Source organism: Ambystoma mexicanum, chromosome 11 (genome assembly GCF_040938575.1).
Source record: "Ambystoma mexicanum isolate Mex_15411 chromosome 11, UKY_AmexF1_1, whole genome shotgun sequence".
In the NCBI taxonomy this organism is placed as follows: Eukaryota; Metazoa; Chordata; class Amphibia; order Caudata; family Ambystomatidae; genus Ambystoma; species Ambystoma mexicanum.
Genome location: NC_090934.1, coordinates 622,040,761 through 622,061,211, shown reverse-complemented (window position 1 = coordinate 622,061,211; position 20,451 = coordinate 622,040,761). Strand labels below are relative to the sequence as shown.

The 20,451-nt window shown below is 40.2% G+C and overlaps 1 protein-coding gene across 1 annotated transcript in view; it reads right to left on the bottom strand.

The window, feature by feature from the left end:
* The window catches only part of SLC17A6 (solute carrier family 17 member 6), a 404,271-nt gene that overhangs the window by 53,262 nt on the left and 330,558 nt on the right, over positions 1 to 20,451 (bottom strand). The window contains exons 9-10 of the mRNA XM_069623494.1: positions 6,357 to 6,489; positions 4,725 to 4,835 (exon numbers count right to left, since the gene is read on the bottom strand). Of these exons, the coding sequence (XP_069479595.1) occupies positions 4,725 to 4,835; positions 6,357 to 6,489 (244 nt within the window). The remainder of the gene's footprint in view (positions 1 to 4,724; positions 4,836 to 6,356; positions 6,490 to 20,451) is intronic.

Sequence of the window (20,451 nt, the reverse complement as noted above, 5' to 3'; positions counted from 1 at the left end):
GGCACACATCAACAATCCAAATTGTGTTTCCTCAAACTGTGTTTAGTGCATTTATTTTCGCTCTGTGTCCCTATGTTTGGAAAAATACAGCTGAAAAACAAAGTGTAGATTTTGTTAAGGCAGACTTTATAAACAAGCATTAGCAGTGCCAATCGATTTAATAAAAATACTATTTACACTGCTGTGAAGAGAATTGTATTACTGTGACTATTACTAATGCTATGGGCCTCATTACGACCCAGGCGGTAAGTTACCGCCTGGGTCGTACCTTTACCACCATGGCGTAAACTATGTTTACGCCATGGTGGTTGGCGGACTTACCGCCCCATTCCGAGGTTGGCGGGGCGGTAAGTCCCCAATCCCCATTTACCCTTCCCAATTCCCATTTTTGCCCCATAGGGCATAATGGGAGTGGGGAAGGCGTTAATTACGCCACCGTAAATTACGGTGGCGTAATTAACTCCATGGTCCCTTAGCGCCATGGATTTTAACACCTGCTAAAAGCAGGTGTTAAAACCTCCATGGCGCTAAGGGACCTCGTACTCAGGCGGTAAGGGTCGGCGCTGTTTACGCCGCCGTAAACCCCTTACCGCCTGAGTCGTAATGAGGCCCTATGTGTCTTAAACCTCTAACATACAGACATATGTAATAATAACTGGCTATATAAGGCCCAAGTATGTACTGTATACATTCCCATGAATGTAAAATACATTAAACAGCTGCAACCACTATGACAATTGGATTTGCCAATGCTTGTTTATTATTGGTGATGCTCCATAGTGCACTATTGAGGTGAACTTAATCAAAATTGGAAATATTATAGAAAATAACTAATTCAACTACATGGACTTGATGGAAAAACATAGGAGCTAATTTTTAAGAAAATGTAATTTGACGGCGGGTACCTGGTGTGTTTGTACTCGGGTGTAGCCAAGTGCCTGCATGCCAAATTTCCATCATTTGCAATGCAGGGTGTACATGTAAAGGGTAAAAGGCGGCATACAAGTCGTTTTGACGCCTTTTGCCTTTCACATTTGCACTCCACAGTGTGAATGACGTAAAAGCTGCATGGCATGGTTGCATGGCAAGTGAGTGGTCACAATTACAATTAAACACTGCCAGACATGCTGGCATGTCGGATAGCATTTAATGTTCATTGTGAGCACTGCTTACCATGCCAGCATGTCAGAGAGTTGTTATTTGTAATTGTAAACGCTGAGAGCATGAAAAGCAGTGTTCTATGGAAACAGCCTCCTTTTTGCTGGTGTAAAAAGCAGGCTGTTTCCAAAGGAAATCATTGGTTTCACGTCTGCATGTGTTACGCCTGTTTTAACACCTCTATTTACTGCACAGTGACTTCCAAAATGAGCTCCATATGGAACAGTTTGATGACTTTTGTTTTTGCTAATCTGTTTGAATATTGTACATTTAATAACATGTAGCTAAACCAATGGAAATATAGCAAATACTCTGGCAGATGAGTAAGGCCAGAGAATAGAGAAGAACATCATTTCTGAACACATCAACATAGTTCAGTATGGATGATCTAAAAACCTTTTCTTAAATCTTGTTTGTGATGCAACATTTTTTCAATATGTTTTCTAGTGCTCATTTTATTTATTTATTATTTTATTAACAACAAATGCTATGTTTGTGAATTAGTTTATAATACATATCATTGTGAAATATTTGTATAACATTCTGCAAATAAGTTCACATTACAGGCGAGTTGTGACATCACTACTGACCCACAATAAGAAACTTACAACACTACTGTTCTAAAGACCCTCTATCGGGAAGATCGATATCCTAGTTTCTGCTTAAGAGTTATCTAAAGCCAGGATTTCTTCCTTCGATAATGTTACTAAATCTTTAGCCCCCCCTTAAGATGAAATTAAAAAAGGCTGTCCCCAGAAACCCTTTGTTCTTGTAAGAATTTAGGAAACTTAAAACTAACATGCTTAAATGTTTTTACAGCTGGAAAAAGAATGTGTCCCCCTCGCAATTCGTTATCTATAAGAGGGCTGCCAAAGATTATAAACAGGCTATTACCAAAGTGAACAAATAGCCTTAATAACAGAATTAAGAACGCACAATGTGAAACCAATAAACTGTTTAAAATGTTAAGAGAACGAGCAACACCCTTAGGCAGAAGACCTCTATTATCACTAAGGACTGGTGCTCTCTGATCCAGGAAGCAATACAGGGTAAACTTAACAAAATTAGATAAGAAATTGCTAGGAAAAAAGAAAGGTACTCTGGAGTTACAGACCAAGAGCCCCCAGCCATTAACTCCCTGGTCCCTGAATTCAGTTTCACCCCGATAACCGTTGATGATCTGGCAATCATTATTGAACAACTTAAGACCAGCTGTTGCAAAGCTGACCCTTGTTCTGCAGTTATTATTAAATCGTGCTCTGCCATCCTATTAGACACTATCTGCAAGTTTATTAGTGCATCTTTTGCTGAGTATATTTTCAATGGACATAAAAAAGGCATGGATTACACCTATCCTCAAAAAACCTGCTCTCTCTGAGGACAACCCACTGAATTTTAGACCAGTTTCCAACACTTCTTTTGTATTGAAGATTCTTGAATGAGTGGCTTAAGCCCAGATATTGGTTCACCTCAATTCCTCTCCAATTCTTTATCCATTTCAATCAGGCTTCAGCAAAGTTTTGGAACAAAAACCACTGTCTTGGTACTGAAGTGTAGATTGGTAGATTGTATGGATAGAGGCTTACCATCTATTCTTATGCTCCTAGACCTATTGGCCGCCTTCGACCAGGTGGATCATTCCATACTGATCCCCAGGTTGAAGGAGGTGGCAAACATTTCTAGTAAGGCAGCAATGTGGCTGTCTTCATTTCTAAAGGACAGGGAGTGTAGAGTCTACTCTGGTGAAGCGGAATCCCCATCAACAATCTTAGAATTTGGCATAACGAAGGAGCCTGATTTTCACCTTGTGTGTATAACATTGTTGCTGTTATGTTTTTTAAACATCTCGAGCTCAATGGTATAGAATTTACCAATTATGCTGATGACACGCAGTGTCTTATACCATTCTCTAGTAACCATCAGAGGAACAACTGTCTTCTTAACAGGGTCTTTTCCATCATAGAAACCTGGATGGTCCAGAACATCCTTGCTTTAAATAAACATAAAACTGAGCTCATGGACGTGGGATCTCAGAACTTGATAAAGAAATTGGGTCCAGTCTAAGATAGTTTTAACATAGAGGAGGTCAGGATTACCACACAAAAAAGGTTAAAACATTGGGTGTAGTGTTGGACCAACACCTCAATATGAAAGATAATGTTAACTTTTTAGTGTCTTCATCTGCTTACTACATAAAACTCCTGACTCATTTGTGCCCCTTCATTACTCAACAGAATGCTGAGACCATTGCCAGAGCAATAGTGGGTGCAAAAATAGACTACTGTTGTAGTCGTTTGGCAGGTATTAGTAAAGGAGACTGCAATAGATTGCAGGTTGTTCAGAATAGTGCGGTTCGAGTGGTCATGGACACTGCTCATAGAGATCATATTTCGGAGGACCTCCGCAATTTGCTTTGGCTGTCAGTGAAATCTAGACTTTTATATCGACTTGCTTTAACTGTTCATAAATGCAGACTGAGTAAGATGCTGACGTATCTTCAGGACCTGACTAAAGAAAAGGGCCACTGCAGGTGCTTGAGGTCCAATAACACTAATGTGCTTAATGTTCCAAAATGTAATACCATTAGGGCTAGCAAAACTGCTTTTTTGCATGCAGCTCCTAGAGCATGGAATGGACTCCCCCCTGATCTTAGTAGTATCAAATCTACTGAAGACTTTAAAACGAAACTGAAGACCTGGCTATTTAATTAATGTTCCTGTCCTTCAGCCTTCTACCAGGGCCCTGCCACTCTCTTAGGGTTTATGTTTCTTGTTGTGTTTGTCTGTCTGGTGCCCTTAAGCCTTAAGGTCCTTGTTTTGCGTGGTACAAATTTTAAAAATTAAAGTGAAGTAAAAAGTAAAGATCTGTAATTAGTTATTAAACTTCAGGTGTGATGGCACAATGCCTTCTGCATATGCCAGCACAGTGCCTAATTAGAGGTGTCACTGCAGCCCTTAATTAAATACTTGAAAATCTTTCAAACTCCTTTCTTGTAAAATAGCGTTCTTTGACATTTTTCAGACAGCAATTAATATGGAACTTTTGACGGTAGTGTGTTTATTTTGTGCACTGCTGGAGTTGAACACATAGGTGCAAGATCTAAGATCTATCTTTACCGTATTGCTTATTTTATAGGACAAAACCTTTTTAAGTGTAATTCATGAAACTGCCTCAACTGGTTTTCTTCAACTTATCAGTTGCTGCATATTTCTATTCTTTTAATCAAAACCCATGCTACACTGATTTTATGTATCCACTACTGGATGTTTTTTTTACATTAGAATAAGCAAGTGGACAGTAGTTTGAGGGAATGACTGTATGTGGCCATGCATTATAAGGAATACAATCCTCTCTACCAGACATAAGGATATTGAAAGTCATCTTAGGGTTGCCTTCTTTCTAAGTCCTCTATTTGGTCAAGGAACTCCTCATTGACTTAAAATATTCTTATAAAAGGCAGCATGCGGTGCTTAATCCCATATTTTGGAAAGGTCATAATATGAAACTAAAAAAGTTGTATGATGATGTGCTAAATGAAGTGTTTGTTTACGAAAGTAGATTCTTACCTGATATGGCAAATCCACTGAAACCTACAGCAAGTACCAAGAATGAAATGGCAACCCCTCGACTGTGAGAGTATCCTACAACCAGGAGAAGTGTGGCTTCCATTCCAAAACCTAAATAAAACAAAAATATCATCCTAATGTGAAATCAGTGTTATTCTTGAATCTAGGGAATTCATATTTATAACTCTAAAAACTGCATCTGTTGAATGATAGCCCGGTTGTAATATTTAAATTATATTCAATGCATGCCCAATTTGACCAGTAGGCATTTACATTCAGCTCACAAAAATGTCCTCCAAATAAACACATACATGGCATGTCTTTCACACACACCTACACAGAATGAGTTTCATGAACAACCCACCAAAATGTGAACTGGATGCTGTACAAGGTTTAGGATTATTGCCTAATTTTAAGGTAAAACACATAATCATTTACTGAGCATATTATTCCAAGTAGAATGTAAAGGTACCTGTACATTTGGGAAAGGATGAGTAAAACCAGTCCATTGGCTTGTGTACAATAAAACATAGGAAAAGTCCTACTTTTATATCTTCATCACATGCCATTTTAATTATCAAATCATAAAGTATGCATTTGTTAGTTAATTCAAGATATGTTATTCCTCTAAATCCTCCATTCTAATCAAATATCAATTAACACTGTAGTTTTTGCAGATTATCCTATACGCGGGACACTTTCAAATGTGCCATTGAGGGTCAAAGTGATGAAGAACCACTAATGAATGAGCATCACATTTGTGTGTCAGGTAATTAGATCGTGGTGCTTGCCCCTTCATGCTCTGCTAATTTCAATGGTTACATATGTATCTATAACACAGCACAGACAGAATTACAGTAGTATTGAAAAAAAATATTACTCAAACTTTGTTACCTATGTCTATATAAATGTTTCTATACAGATAATTATCACTAGCCCTATGGTCTAAACTAACCCTAGTGGGGCGTTGATCTGTCGCCTGTCTAGGAAAAGGGATAGCAGAGATAACTTGCTCTAATCTCTCTCCCTACTTTCTTAAGTTGCTAAAGATAGGAGCACACAGTGTGGAAGTCAACCTTAATTTTATTCCTGTTGCCTCCACCTAATGTGACTTATCATGCATACAAAAATACATACAATAGAACAGTGGGGCTGTGATGTACTATCTACCATGTTCACTTGTAATTCAGTGAATCATGTAAGCCAGGACATCACCCTGACTATTAGACAGGGTGATGTTCTGGCTTACATGGTTCACGTGGTTCACATCAGTGCCCCACTAGAGTTAGTTTACACCATAGGGCTAGCGAGAATTATCTGTATAGGGAAATGTATATAGACATAGGGAACAAAGTTTGAGGAATAATTTCTTCAAGACAAATATAATTCTGTCTGTGATGTGTTATACGTATATGGGTAGAGACAGGATTGTGATACCCTGTAACTTTAGTTGTATTAAACTACATATTTATCTAGACAACATTATAAATGATTTCCCATGCAGGTGGAAATATGTGGACTAAAAGGAGATCGACTTTGGTATCCCCATATTGAGAGGCCAAACAGAGACATAGCTGCTTATGTTAGATGTGGTAGGATGCATGCAATTTTCAAATGTAGAGGCTGACTTACCTCCACAGTTCATAATTTTTCTTACAGTAGTTGTTGAAAGGATTTCCTTTCTCCGTAGAAAATCTGCAATTTGTCCTCCAATGGGTACGATAATTGTCATCACTAAATGTGGCAATGCAGACAAAAGTCCCACCTGATGCGACAAAAACAGGAGCACAATTGTGATGCATGGAGAAGATAGATATGTTTTCTTTTATTGGCTGAGATATAATAAACATATTTACACTTGTTGCATTTTTGAAACCATGTCTTAGAAAGTAGAAGACATCCTGTTACAGATATAATCATGGGCATTAACACAAACAGAAAGAAGTTTCTCATCATAGTTTATTAGCATAATTGCATTCGTTTTAGCAGCTACTGAAACATATGTTCCCTTTTCTGCTGCTCCTACTCCACCCAGGTCCTTTGCTCACCCTGACCCTACTTTTAACCACATTGGTGTATCGCTTGTATAGAGTACCCTGTCGCATCCGAGCTAGGACTTAACTTTATACATCTCATAAATACATTTGTCCTGCCAGGGATTTGGCAAGACATATGTGTATATGGGATCTCTAAACAGTTAAAACAGATTAAAATAATGTGTAATGACTATGGAGATACACACACATGTTACATAATTCGATCATTGGAAGTGGCATGTTGTTTCTATAAAATAGTCATAAATAGAATAAAGAATTGCTTATGTTTGCTTTTATATGGGAATGCATTATTGGGGTAGGACTTGTATTGTTATCCCTTTTCCCCTATAGAGTGATTGATAGTAGTATCTTTTTTTAATTGTTTTTAATTGAATTATTCAACGTTTACAATATTGTTTTTAACATAAAAAGGTAAATCACAAAATTCATTTTCAATTACATATTAAAACACAAGCAAAAATTAAATACAAGTGTAGCTTACGTACAAGTGCAAAACAAAACTCTTTAATGTACCACTTAAACTTTACTTTTGTTTACATTTTTATACATTTAAAAACCACATGTTTGCATTCGTTCGCATATCATAGTTTCAGAGCATTCAAATAATTAGCGGTTGCAATTCTAATTCTCACTAAACGTGCAGAAACAATTATTTTCCATCGCAAATCTTGATTTACCTCTGCGAGAAAACAATACATGTTTGCAAAGTCTGTTCTTATCAAAGAGACCAGAATCGAGCATTCATTGATTAGATGTTTCATAGTTTCTACTGATAGATTTTATTTGATTCCTTAAGCATTCGTCTATCTGCTAGAACTTCTCTTGTTGGCCATAAATTAAATCTTAATCGCATTATTGCTGATCGAACAGCCACAGATGGACCTTTCACTGAATAAGATGCCATTATTTGATACTTTTATCAATCATGCAATTGCCATCAAAGCGTTTGTAGGTCAGGCAGAGGTCTCTTGTCTGAATCCAGTTAGTGGTGAAAATGTGTAGCTTAGCTTTCACAGGGTTTCTCGCAAGAAGATCAATTGTCACATTTGCAGATGCTAATATGTTATAGATACTTTGCAACCACCTTTTAGCAAATACGTCATTGGACGAAAACAAATAAGATGACAATGTTTTCAGAAGACTTGTTGTATCGTTGCACATAAGACACTTTTTACAAGCGCATAAGCGTCAATGGTACTGAGCAGCCAACAAAATCAGACCCAATTCATATCAGATCCATACAACAGGAACCCATTGAGGTAGATGTAAAATTTGTCTCCGGTATATGGCTTCTAATTTGTCAAATATGTGATCTTCAACTAGTTCTAATGCTTCCATACCATATAACAGCACAGGAGTACATTTTTGGATGTAGTAGGTCCAAGCTGGCATTATTGAGAATTTACCATATTTTCTCATTATGATTTTGGTTTGAGATATTGCTATTTGGGCTTCGGTCAATACGGGGTGATTCCAATCAGTCTCCCCTCCGCAATAAAACAATCAGGCTGGAGGCACTGATCATTTTGCAAAGTCCTCACTATGTTAGTTTCGTGTTTTTTAGTCTCAATGGTTGTTAAGATGGATTTCTGAACTCTGGCCTGGAGGGGCAGAGGTTGAGAAGGCCAGCCTAGTTTCGTGGAACAGGGTAAACTCTGGACAAGCCAGACCAATCAGGGTAGCGATGGCGGCGGTCAAGAATAGGTCTCAAGAGGGGTGACGGTGACTGAAAGCCCGCAATGTGCACACAGGGCAAGGACGCTTACAAATTACTCCAGACAGGTGTTATATTAAAAATATAGACACATTTATTACAAGGCCTTTGTAACATCTACCATAGTAAAGAATCACGGTAAAACTCCAATAAACCAACACATCACAAGCAATACAATATATATACAAGACCAAGGGGTCTAAAGAGTTAGAAGCACGAAATATGCAGACCACCTAGATGGGGAGGAAAACAGGCAATGCAAGTAATCGTTAGGCCCAGTTCGACATCAGAGGCCACCTAACTAGAAGGAAGTCCAAGCCCTATGAAGAGTGGAGCCTTGTGCTCAAAAGTACCTGCACACGCGGGTGCCAACGGGCAAAGTAGAGTCTCTTCAGGGAGATCAGGCAGTTCAGAGAGGTGAACAAAACGATGATGAACCGTTCCCTGCTCCTCAAGCACGGCCTCCACTTGTGGGCAGAAGCAGGGTGCAAGTGTGGAAAAGGGTTGCTGTTTATGACAGCGGTGGAGAGCCACAGGCTCCTGTGGGAGAGCGACCGGTTAGGGTATTGACTACTCACCGGTCCCCGATGCAGGCAGACCCAGGCTTCTACGGTTCCATTTCAGTACTGGCAGGTTCAGATGCGATCAGCAGGATGTCTCGACGCCGTGTAGATTCCGCGACAGCAGGAGTCAGGGGCGAGGGTGTCCCAGATGCAGCGAACATGCACAGGTTTGTTACCGCAGCAGGGCAAGGCGGCAACCGCAGGTATTCTGGCCCCAAAGCACACGTCTCACTTCAGAACTTAGAATGCCAAGTGTACGAATCATGTGAGAGTGCCGAGGACACGGGATTAGCAGTAAGCCAGACGGCGGTGACAGAGCAAGGTTCCTGTGTAGGCTGGTCAGTCCACTGGATGGCGCAGGGACGTTTCTGAAGGCTTACGTACAGGATTTGGTGAAGATGCTGAGAATAGTTGTTCCCACTATTCTAAAGGGTCGAGGCGCCAGTACAGGCCTTCTCGTTCGATCAGAGGCAGAGGGGTCTCACAGGACGACAGCAGTGTAGGGTTTCAAACCTTCAGCGGGTCACCAGCGATTCCTCGACTCAGCTTCTTAGTTGCAGGATACTTGGCTCCTTATCCTTTGTTCGTGAGAACTCAGGAGATCGACATGGTAGTGGTGTTTCCAGCCTCCTCTTATCCAGAGTTCCCTTCGCGCCAAAACGGAGAGGACCCAATGGGAGATCTGCTCACAAAACACTCACACCATACGTGGACCTATCAAGGACCATGGTGGTCCCAGGCATTCAAGATACTCTAGCCTCTCTGGCAACCAGGATGTGTATTGGGAACAGACATCCCAGCCCACATCCTGGAGGCACATACAAGGCATGCAGAAGCCCGCAAAAGCGTTGTGTTTCGCGGGAAAGTGCATGACCAAATAAGGACTGCCCTGGGTCGGCTCGACCTGGGGGAAGGTGAAGGGGCATGACGGTCAGCGGACAGGACAAAGAACCTCATGGCATGGCCATTTTGGAGGACAGGCCACCCATTTGGGCCAAACGCGGGAAGCGCGGTTAACATGGCAAAAAGGGGTTCAAAACACAAAGAAACGATAGCTGCCACCAGTCCCATCCGTGACACACTTGCACATTTTATGATAAGTCCAGCGAGAGTTTCTAGGGCCATTAGAATGACTGGAGACCCAAGAGCGCGGTAATGTAAGTTACTGTGCACTCTTGTTTCATGTTGCTCAAAAGCTGCAACATGAGGAAAGGACTAAGGGAAACAAAGTCTCCCAGTACTGACTGTCTTAAGGGCATGTCACTTTCCCTGTAAGAATAGAGCGAAAGCCCAGAGGAGTGCGGCGGAAGGCTGCGCTTCTCCGGCAAAGTCTAGGTCAGGGTGTAAAACAACAGCAAAAGGTTTGGGGGTTGCCACATGGAAGGAAAAATACCTACAATTATGAAATCTTTCCTAACAATGGTTAATTTCTTTTTTCCGCTAATTTGTGTTTTAGGTGATATAACACCTATAAAGTATTGTGTTGTAAATGCATTATTGCAGACTCGCTTGTTTGTTGAGCATTCATACGTGCATCAATTGTTTTTCGAATAGATTCTTTTTGCTGGACAAGTTGTACTTCATTATGCCTCACTAGTGGCTCTTTCGGTGTCATTATCGCATGTTCAACAGGTTGATGCTCTTTGCGGAGTTCAAGATGATTGGGACTATTTGTCAAAACCATTCCACACGATAAGGGCTGATTTCCATTCAAGCACACAGATGGAGGGGTGTCTCTGTGAGTCTCAGGCAGCAATACATTCAAGGCGTTGTTGTCATTCGTTCTTAACATGTTTAAATATGCCTCTACTTCTTTCCTGATGTCTTGTCTGCGTTGCTCATAATGTGCATCATCATTAAGTCCTTTCGTTCCTTTAACTCTGTTTGACAAGTTTCCAACAATCTTGTTTCCCTTTGAAGCTTCTGTCAGATTGCTTTTAGCTACCAATGTAGTTCAATTGCTCTCCATGTCGATAGCTTGCTGGTTTTCATTTATTGCTTTGAGTAAGTCATTCAGGGAAATATGCGTTAACGTATGATTTCCCTGGAGTGACTCAGGAACATCCTCACAGATTTTGTCATACTGATCTCGAGCTGGCTCAAGTTGGTTCAATTTTGCACCATTTTTTTTGTTCTTCCGTGTCATTTGTTGTTTTTTTTTTCTGGTCTTACCTTTTGCGCTTTGGCAATCTGCTTTGGTTTAGACTGTTGATTTTTCTTGTTCTTGGAAAAAATATCAAAATGTCCTTCATTGATCGGAATATGGATTTGATCCGATATGTTCTCCTCTGAGCACTGATCTGTACTGATCCAAGAATTATTTTTCCCCAACTAATTTCCTTCACAGGGATCCATTGCGGTCTCTTGTGATCTCATGGGTACAATCACTTGTTCAATGAACGGAACTGCTGACGAAATTGCTGCCAAGGATCGTATACAGGTATCTGCCATTTTAAAAGTGGAGGTGTTAAGACGTTGTACTTCATTGACTGTCACGCACTCATTTTTGAGTGCCATTTCATCCGTAATCCAATTCAGTTTGTTTGGATATTTTTGTCTCTAATGATTCTAATGGTGTCCGGTCATTTGGTCGAAAATAAATGGTCGAATGACCATTTGATCGAATCAAAATGGTGGAAAAAAAACAGGTTGAATTTATTTATTTATTTATTTATTTATTTTTTTGTTTGGTTGCTTAAAAAATATTTTTTAATAAAGAAAAAGGGGGTTGGGGGGAACCCCCCATAAATAAAAAAAAAATTTAAAAAAATGCGACCTTTTTTTTTCGACCATTTTACATCGATCAAATGGTCATTCGACCATTTATTTTCGACCAAATTACTGGTAACCGATTCTAATAGTTTAAAGAGACTTGTTATTGTCATGTTTACTGCTGATAGGGTAATTTCGAGCATAAAAGGTGGCACAGGTGACAATATTTGACGCTTGGGTTGAGGAGCAATATTTCTGCGTGGAGTTGGGTACACAAACGATAAAACTGAAGGCCCTGAAGCTACAGAACTGTTTGCACTCGGCGTAGAAGCAGTTAAAGCCTCAGAGTTACTAGAAAGATCATAATTGCCGGTATGTATTGAGATGTCCGGTATTACATAACTAGTATCCAGGATTTTGTCTACAACCCCATGAATGGGAGTGTCTGCTGGGGGCAAATGGGGGGGAGCCCAGGTTGTGCCCAACAAAGTATCATCTGAGACTACTAGTTCCTTGTCAGCATTTGTTTCTATATTGTGCACATGAGGCGCATGCGACCGTGATGGAAAATTATTTGGCCGCTCATCTGTTTGTTGACTCTTATAACATGGATTTGCGTTAGTGCTAGGTTCTGGTTGTAATGTGTCTGGGAAGAAATGTCGGATGTCACGTTTCGGGGTGACTGAATAGCAGCATGCTACAGGTGTCAAAGTGATGGCTTTCTGAGAAACCAACGTGACACTGCTTCCCTTTGAACCCCCCCTCCCCTTTTTTGTGGTGAAAGTAAATCAGCAGGCATGTCTGTTTTGAGTGAACACAGACGCTGCATCATAAGGTCAGCTGCGTAATGAAAAACTTTGTAAGTAACAAAATGTAAAATAAAAGGAAACGGAAAACGTTACTTACTAACACAAAGACAATTGCCAAATGTACACCTACACCAAACAGTTTGTCTGCCGTGAGTCTATAAACCCCAGAGGGCAGACTAAACTTGGGAAAAGTGAATGGTGAGAGGGTTGGACACATGAGCACATGACGCCGCGGCGAGGTGGCAAAGTGGTCCTTTCCGGTCCTTGCCTCAGTGCGCGCCAAGTAGTATCAATCACCATCACCATCACACCAATCAGTAGGTTTATTCGTTTTTCGTGTTTTTATTTTTTTTTTAATTATTACTATTATTATTATGTTTGTTAGTATTACTTTAAAAATATGTAAAGCACAATAATCCAGGGTGAAAGCAGTATGGTGCTATCCAACAATAACAATATGCAATGCATGCAATATGTATACAAGATAACAATATAAACAACGCCACTTCAGAATCTAAAGAACTTTTTTCGCCATCTTCAAGGAACTATCCACGTCGGCCACCAAGTCTCAAGAGATTGTTAAGGACCAAGCCTGGTGTAACACCATAGAGTGCGCCCTCATAAACAAAATTGAACTCCTCCAAGCAAAAATCCTAGACCATCACACAAATCTCACTCAGCATATCTTATTAGCTTCCCATACGGAAACTATGACTGAGAATAAAAAGACAAATCCCATTACTCCATTCAAATTTAGAGAAGTCTCAGAAAAAGAGGTAGTCGATATTGTTAAGGGAATCAAACCCTCTAATTGCAAAGGTGACGCCTGCCCCGCTAAACTAATTAAAGACTGCGTAGAAACATTAGCCCCATTTCTCAAAACCTTCATCAATGCATCCTTCAATACAAACTCAGTACGACCAGCCTAAAAGAAGCCTGTGTGTGCCCTCTTCTTAAAAAACCCACTCTAGATCCTGGAAACGCCAACAACTATAGACCCATCACAACCGTTCCCTTCCTGCTTAAGATCCTAGACAAAATTGCGTACACACAAATACAGCAATACCTGGAAGAAAATCGCATATTAGGAAAAAGGCAATTGGGTTTCCGCCCGGGACATGGGACCGAATCGGCCCTACTAGATCTCAAAATCCAACTAAATGACATCATGGACAAAGGCAAACCTGCACTCCTGCTCTTGCTAGACCTATCTGCCGCCTTTGACCTGGTCAATCACGATATTCTAGGCACGCAGCTCAAAAATGAAGCCCACTTCTCACCAGTAGCCATCTCATGGGTCAAATCATTCCTCGAGGGTTGACTCATCAAGGTCTTTCTGACTTGGCCAGCGCTAACCCTACCACTATCCATTGTGGCGTCCCACAAGGGTCCTGCACCGCCCCTACCTTATGCAACATCTTCACCCTCCCACTATTCAATGACTTGGACCGTCGTCACATAGCTTACACAAATTATGCTGACGACACGCAAGTCCTGCTCCCTCTCACAGGGATCTATGAACATGACGCAGCAGCATTAACCAAGATCTATACAGCCATCCAAACCTGGATGGCAGCCAACGGCCTCTGCCTAAACGCGGACAAAACAGAGATCCTACTAGTTGGCACCAAAGAAACTCTAAAGAAACTCCCACCGCGGTACAAATCCTTCAACATAGACAACTCCACCATCACAGTCTCCACTGCAGTAAAAACGTTAGGAGTATACCTTGACTCCACTCTTTCCATGACACGACAAGTCAATGCCATAGCCTCCTCTGCTGCACTTACCACTGAAGTAATCAACGCTGTCAAACCCTTCCTATCCACTAAAAACTGCCTGGCCATAGCCAGGGCCACAGTAGGCACCAAATTGGATTACTGCAACGCTCTCTTCCTAGGTACGTCTGCACAAAACCTAAAAAAAATGCAAGTAACACAAAACAATGTCCTAAGAGCAGCCCTAAGCATCCCTAAAAGGGAGCACATCTCTCAAGCCAGGAAAGAAGCTCACTGGCTACCCATAAAAGAAAGGATACTATTCAAATCCATGGCCATCACACACATATGCCTCTCCGCCAAGGCTCCCCCCTATCTTTCTGAAAGAATCACTCTTAACTCATCCATCAGACCCACCAGGTCACATTTGAAGAACCAGATATATGTACCCACATTCAAAAGAAGCAAAGCCGGTGGGTCTAGCTTTCAACACCTAGCACCTAAAAATTGGAACGCACTCCCTACCGTGCTAAGGAACGAAAACTCATACCACGCCTTCCGTAAAGTACTTAAAACTACGCTGTTTAGCTAACTCCATCCTATCCTACTGTACTTAATTAAGCACAACTGTAAGTATATATGCATGAATGCTCTGCACTGTATCTGTATTTACTCCATGTACACCTGTAAGAAGTAAGTTTGCTTTCAGCGCCACGATGCCCATGGGTAGATGTGCGCTATACAAATCCAAATGAAAAAAAAAAAAAAAAAATTAAAAAAATAAAATAAAAAACCTACACAATTCACATATAAAATAAACAAAAACAATAATGATACATTTATTCAAACAAATAGGTATGTAGGGCATTCTTGTTCTCAAGTAATATAGGGAATATACAATTAGATTATGGTAAAGTATTCCGGGCCATGTGACAGAAGCTGAAAATGCATGACCAGAGGAGTGAGCATATGTAACAAGAGGGTTATCTAAGCGTAAAATATCCTCATTCCTAGTATGTCTGGAACCACTAGACAAACATCGTCTTTTAGTCAAGTAGGCAAGTAGTCAAGTTGGCCGGTTGATCAACAACCATCACTTTAAAAGAGATGCAGCAGATTTTGAAAAGTGATCTAGAGTGAAGAGGTTGCCAATGAAGAGAAATGAAAGCGCTCAAACATTTGCACCACAGAAATTAAATAGGCAGCAGACCATTTTCAGATGGACCAATGTGGTAGAAGGAATACTCATGAATACCTCATTGCCACCATCTAAATGAGAAGGAACTAGATCCTGAACAACCGTGTGCAATTTCAAGGTAACAATAGAAGATTACGTCTCACAATGGGAAGTCAAATGAAGAGAAAAAATGAAAAAACAACAGAACTGTCAAAGATGAGAAGTGTGTGATTTGAAGTTCAATTTAAAATTAAACGTGAAACAAACAGTTTTAACAAAGGATAACTAGGAAGGGGAGATGACAAGAGGCGGCACTGGAGCAAGCTATTTATGGAAAAGTGGGTGAAAGTAAGAAGCAAAGAACACCAAGACAAATTTCGATTTGGAAGGATTCTGTTTGAGTTAAAGGGGAGACATCCAGTCCTTGTTGGCACAAAGACAATCCATGAGGTGGTGGATTTCAGCTAGAGATGACACCCTATGGCTAAACTGAGTGTTTTTGGCACTCCTGTGAACCAAGAAGCCCATACCTGACAGCAAATATGGACAGTGTATGTCAACACATAACTTTATACATAGGGTGCATGTTAACACTTTAGTGCCACATTCAAACCCACATCTTCTCTTACAAATCCTATTACAATTTGGGACCAATTCACAGTAAATATCTCTCCACTTGAATGCAACATTGGACGTGTACGCAGAGAATACGTTTGGAATACACAACACAATGGTGCTAATGTCGTGCTAGGTCTGTGACTTAGTGCTGATGTGAGGAATGATTTGGGAGTTAGCTCAGCACAGTGCAGTGTACGCTGATAAAAATTATCATTAATTAATACTAACCCACTAATGACTAACCTTAAAAAAACTAGTAATTAGACTGGGGTTTGATTAGGCAATAGCCCAGCTGTAAGATGGGGATGCAGATACTTTCACACTACAATGTAGCTTTAAAAATTCATGTGAACATTGAAAGCTGATTTGTAGTGTGCTTGGGGGAAGTGGAGCTCAGAGCCCAATGAGACAGCAGTATGCATTTTGTAAAAACTCTTTGAACAGGAATGCGTAGAGATTGTGATATGTTGCACATTCATCTGGGCTGGAGAAAGATGCTGCATAAAGGTCATTGTGGGGAAGTAGAAAGGATTTTTTTAAATGACTGTGGTGCTGGCTAAAATGGGAGATGTTAGATTCATTGATGACAGCACGGAAGCATGCACAAAGGTGGGTGGTGAATCCATATGCTTTATGTATGAAAATGTAGGCTGGGGGATGGAAGAACAGGGAGCCTAAAAGCTCAAGAAGAAGGAAAGAAGGAGGAGGGCTAGATAAAGATTGGGTGGAAGAAGAGGGGAGAAAAAGAAAATTTACCAAGTTCTGTTGCTGCCTGCCTGGAAGCTGTGAAACTGCTATCTGAGTTCAGTAGCTAAGCTGGAGGCAGTGCAGGAAGAAGGGAGCTGGAGGGGGGGTCGTCTTATTTAAGCCTCAGCAGGGAGCTGACATTTCGAGAAATAATGCCTGCTTTGTAGAAGACACCTCTGCCGGACATGCAGACAAAGTGGCAATGAACCTTTGGTAAGCATACATGACAAAATAGAAGAGAAATATCTTTTTAGTGGTAACATTGTTCTAATTAGCGAAGTGTCAAATTAGACACGAGGTGAGCAGGGGAGACATTTCCTCTTCATGCACCAGAGACCAGATGTGTTTTCCTGTGCGCAGATAGTCACTTGTTAGAAAGTGGGAATTTGCAGGCTTGCTAAAGTATCAGTTATATTTCAAGGTTGCATATAAAAATGCAGGTCCTCTGCTAGGTTTACTTAAAAGAGAAGCCTGTTATGCTGGGCGTGAAGGACAACTTATTGTTTTGGTGGGGATATTAAGAACGGATTATGAAAATTGCATTTTCTCAAGCTCTATTTAGACTTTTCTTACTATTTCAGGCACGTGTTATGAGATACAACGCAGATGTTTTCTCTGCGTTTGTTTAATTTATTCTGCTAAATGAAGATAACATGCCAGAGAGCCTCATTGAGAAAACCATGTGTGGTCTGTTATTGGGTGGTCTGTTTATTTCATGATACAAAGAGTGTAGAGCCTGGTGCATCTGGTACTATCAATGGTCACATGTATTGGGCTTAGTTCAGCACTAAGTCTGGCATTGTCCCAGCCAAGAGTCCCATATAAAAGGGTAAAACAGCAAGCTAATTTCCCTTGATTTAGCAGAAACACATTGTTGCACATTGTTGCATGCCCCTGCACATGGTGAAAGGGGCCTAATTACATATTTCCCGACAAACCTCATAACTGTAAAATTGCTAACAGTCTCCATGTGGTTAAATGAATGACCACAGCCAGTCACCACTGTTTAATATGTAAGCCAATAAACATGTAGATTTTAAGAACAGTGATGTAGCTTTAAAAACATGGGGGGAATGTGTGATGGTTACTTGCAACTGCATCCATCCCCACTTACACTGTGAACTTCCTTTATGTGACTGAGCAAGTTTCAAACTAAGACTTAGAAATACAGAGGGGAAAGGTACATACTCACTCCATATTGTACACTCCATTTCGTTTCTGCATCAGGAACACTGTTTTTCTTTTCTGTCTATGTCAAAATTCAGTGCTGAACACAGAACCAACCCTCCAGTTAAAATCTATTTACATGAAAAATATATAGTAATTTGTGCACATACCAGTTCCCACTGGTACAGTCCTATGGGAGGCAGCAATAGTCATTAGGGAAATAGTTGTGCACAATGGACACAGAGCAAGATCTTTACTGCAAAGTTGATAAATAAAATATTAACTGGAATAAATTTGCATTTTGTGCACAAATGGGTGTCCTTACTCATAGTTCCAAAGATTGGCATTTTTTTATTTTGCATCAATGTTTTTGAATGAAATTCAAACAACATCTACACATATATAATGTACAAATACAAATATTAAAGATGTTTCAAAGCAACAATAACAAACACATAACATGTGTACGAATGCAAATATTAAAACAATTATTTAAACACAATTAATCACAAATGCAATCTGTTCCAATTTGTCAATCATATTATATCACTATTCCATAGAAGCTCCAGTAATCGCTTTGACTTCTCTTTGTCTTTCAGACTTCCTGCTGGAAATACATATTAAAAAGTACCAATACATGAAATATAATTCAATTTCTCCAATGAAAACTATTAGGGACAAAAAGTCAAATCCTATTCCACTTTGGTTATGAAACCAAAAGGGTATGTTAATAACTTAAACAATCCCATTATTCTTCATTAAGTGGTGCCTGTGTGCCCAGAGATAGAGCAACCAAGTGAAAGCGGCTAGGCCTATCCGGAGCACAGCTCCATGACCCCTGCAATGAGTTCTAGCCTGTTCAATGCAAAGGGCTCAAACTCTTGCAAGTTAGAACTCAGTAAAAGCAAGACCAGTTCCCTTTTCCAATTTAGCACAGGATTACAATTCGAAAGTTTGTTCAATTAGGAGGTATGATACATTTCATCAAAGCAGCCCTTTTCAGTTGTCTGCATGTGACCCGAATGCTATGCTCCTGGGAACGTCTCTCAGTTATGTGAAAGATTTGGGGGGTCTTGCATATTTACACAAGCCCCTCGACTTCACCTTAAATACTCACCAAGGGTGGCTGTTTGTACACAGTCATATATTTAATAAGCGTTGTGAGTAGTACTAAGGCCATGCCTGGTGAAAGCAGCCTGGTGAAAGCAAAAGGTGGATTAGAGACGCTCCCAGCATGCCCTAATGCTATGCCCCACACAAAATTACCATGCCCAACAAACACTGAAGGTATAATTTTATATCTCATTGGACATCACAAAACAATCAGCTAAGAGGACACTATATGAAATTCGGTGAACATATTTTGGTTAAAGAGACAGTTACCAACAAGGTGAGGTGTAGAGTGGAGAAAGACGCTGAGACCACATGTAGGGGTCAAGCTTCTTTTTTGTGATCACTTAGGTTCACAGGGTAAGCCACAGGAGACAGGAGTGAAACCCACAGATGCCCACCACTCAGGTTCTCCAAATAACTGCAATGGAAAACACTTTCACTTGAGAACTCAAGCACTCATGAGATCATCACTCAGCTTCCAGGTAGATCACAACACCTCTCCCTCACAGAGGAATGTAAAAGGAGAACAAAGAAAATGATGTTGTTCTTCAACTTAAGAACACACATGTTACTAACATAATCACTCAGCATACTGGTAGGTGACCACACATCAGACACTGGAAGTATACTAAAATATTTAAAATATTAAAAATCCGAACCAAATTCATAAAGAAAAGATTTGCTAAGAGGACATTATCAGAAATTCAGTGAAAATACGGTGGTTATAGAGACTTCATATTTGCAACACAGCACAACATATTACCGCACATTCTTCAGTTATGGTTTCCAGAGGAGCGATAACTGAGTTACATCTTTACAATGATCTGAACATCACACACGCCATTGCAGATAATGCGTGTTAGCATGATTCCTGTACAATATGTTGGGGAAAAATAACTAATTAAAAACAGTAGTATCCCCAGACAGGTTATACTCCATTTTAATTACATATGAGGGCAAACAGAAAACAAAGCCCTGCTCACCTGCAAGGTTCATATTTTAAATCTGGTACTGCATATAAGTGAGCAAAACTGAAATTATCATGAGCCGTGAATGGTGTTAGCTAAGATATGTTTACTCTAACCAAAGAATGTTCACAATAATATGTGTTATGGTTGCCCTCTAAATGGTAGACACACTTGCTCCTCCTTTGGTAGCGTATATATGAAAGCTTCTTAATGTATACATTAGTTTTTGGCTCCATCATTGGTACAACTTGCAAACATGCTTTCTATCTTTGAGACACTAATAATATATTGCAGATTGTTAAGGATTATCGTTGTCAAGATGATTGCATCCTTGATGTAGTAGTACTTTACATTAAGACATCAG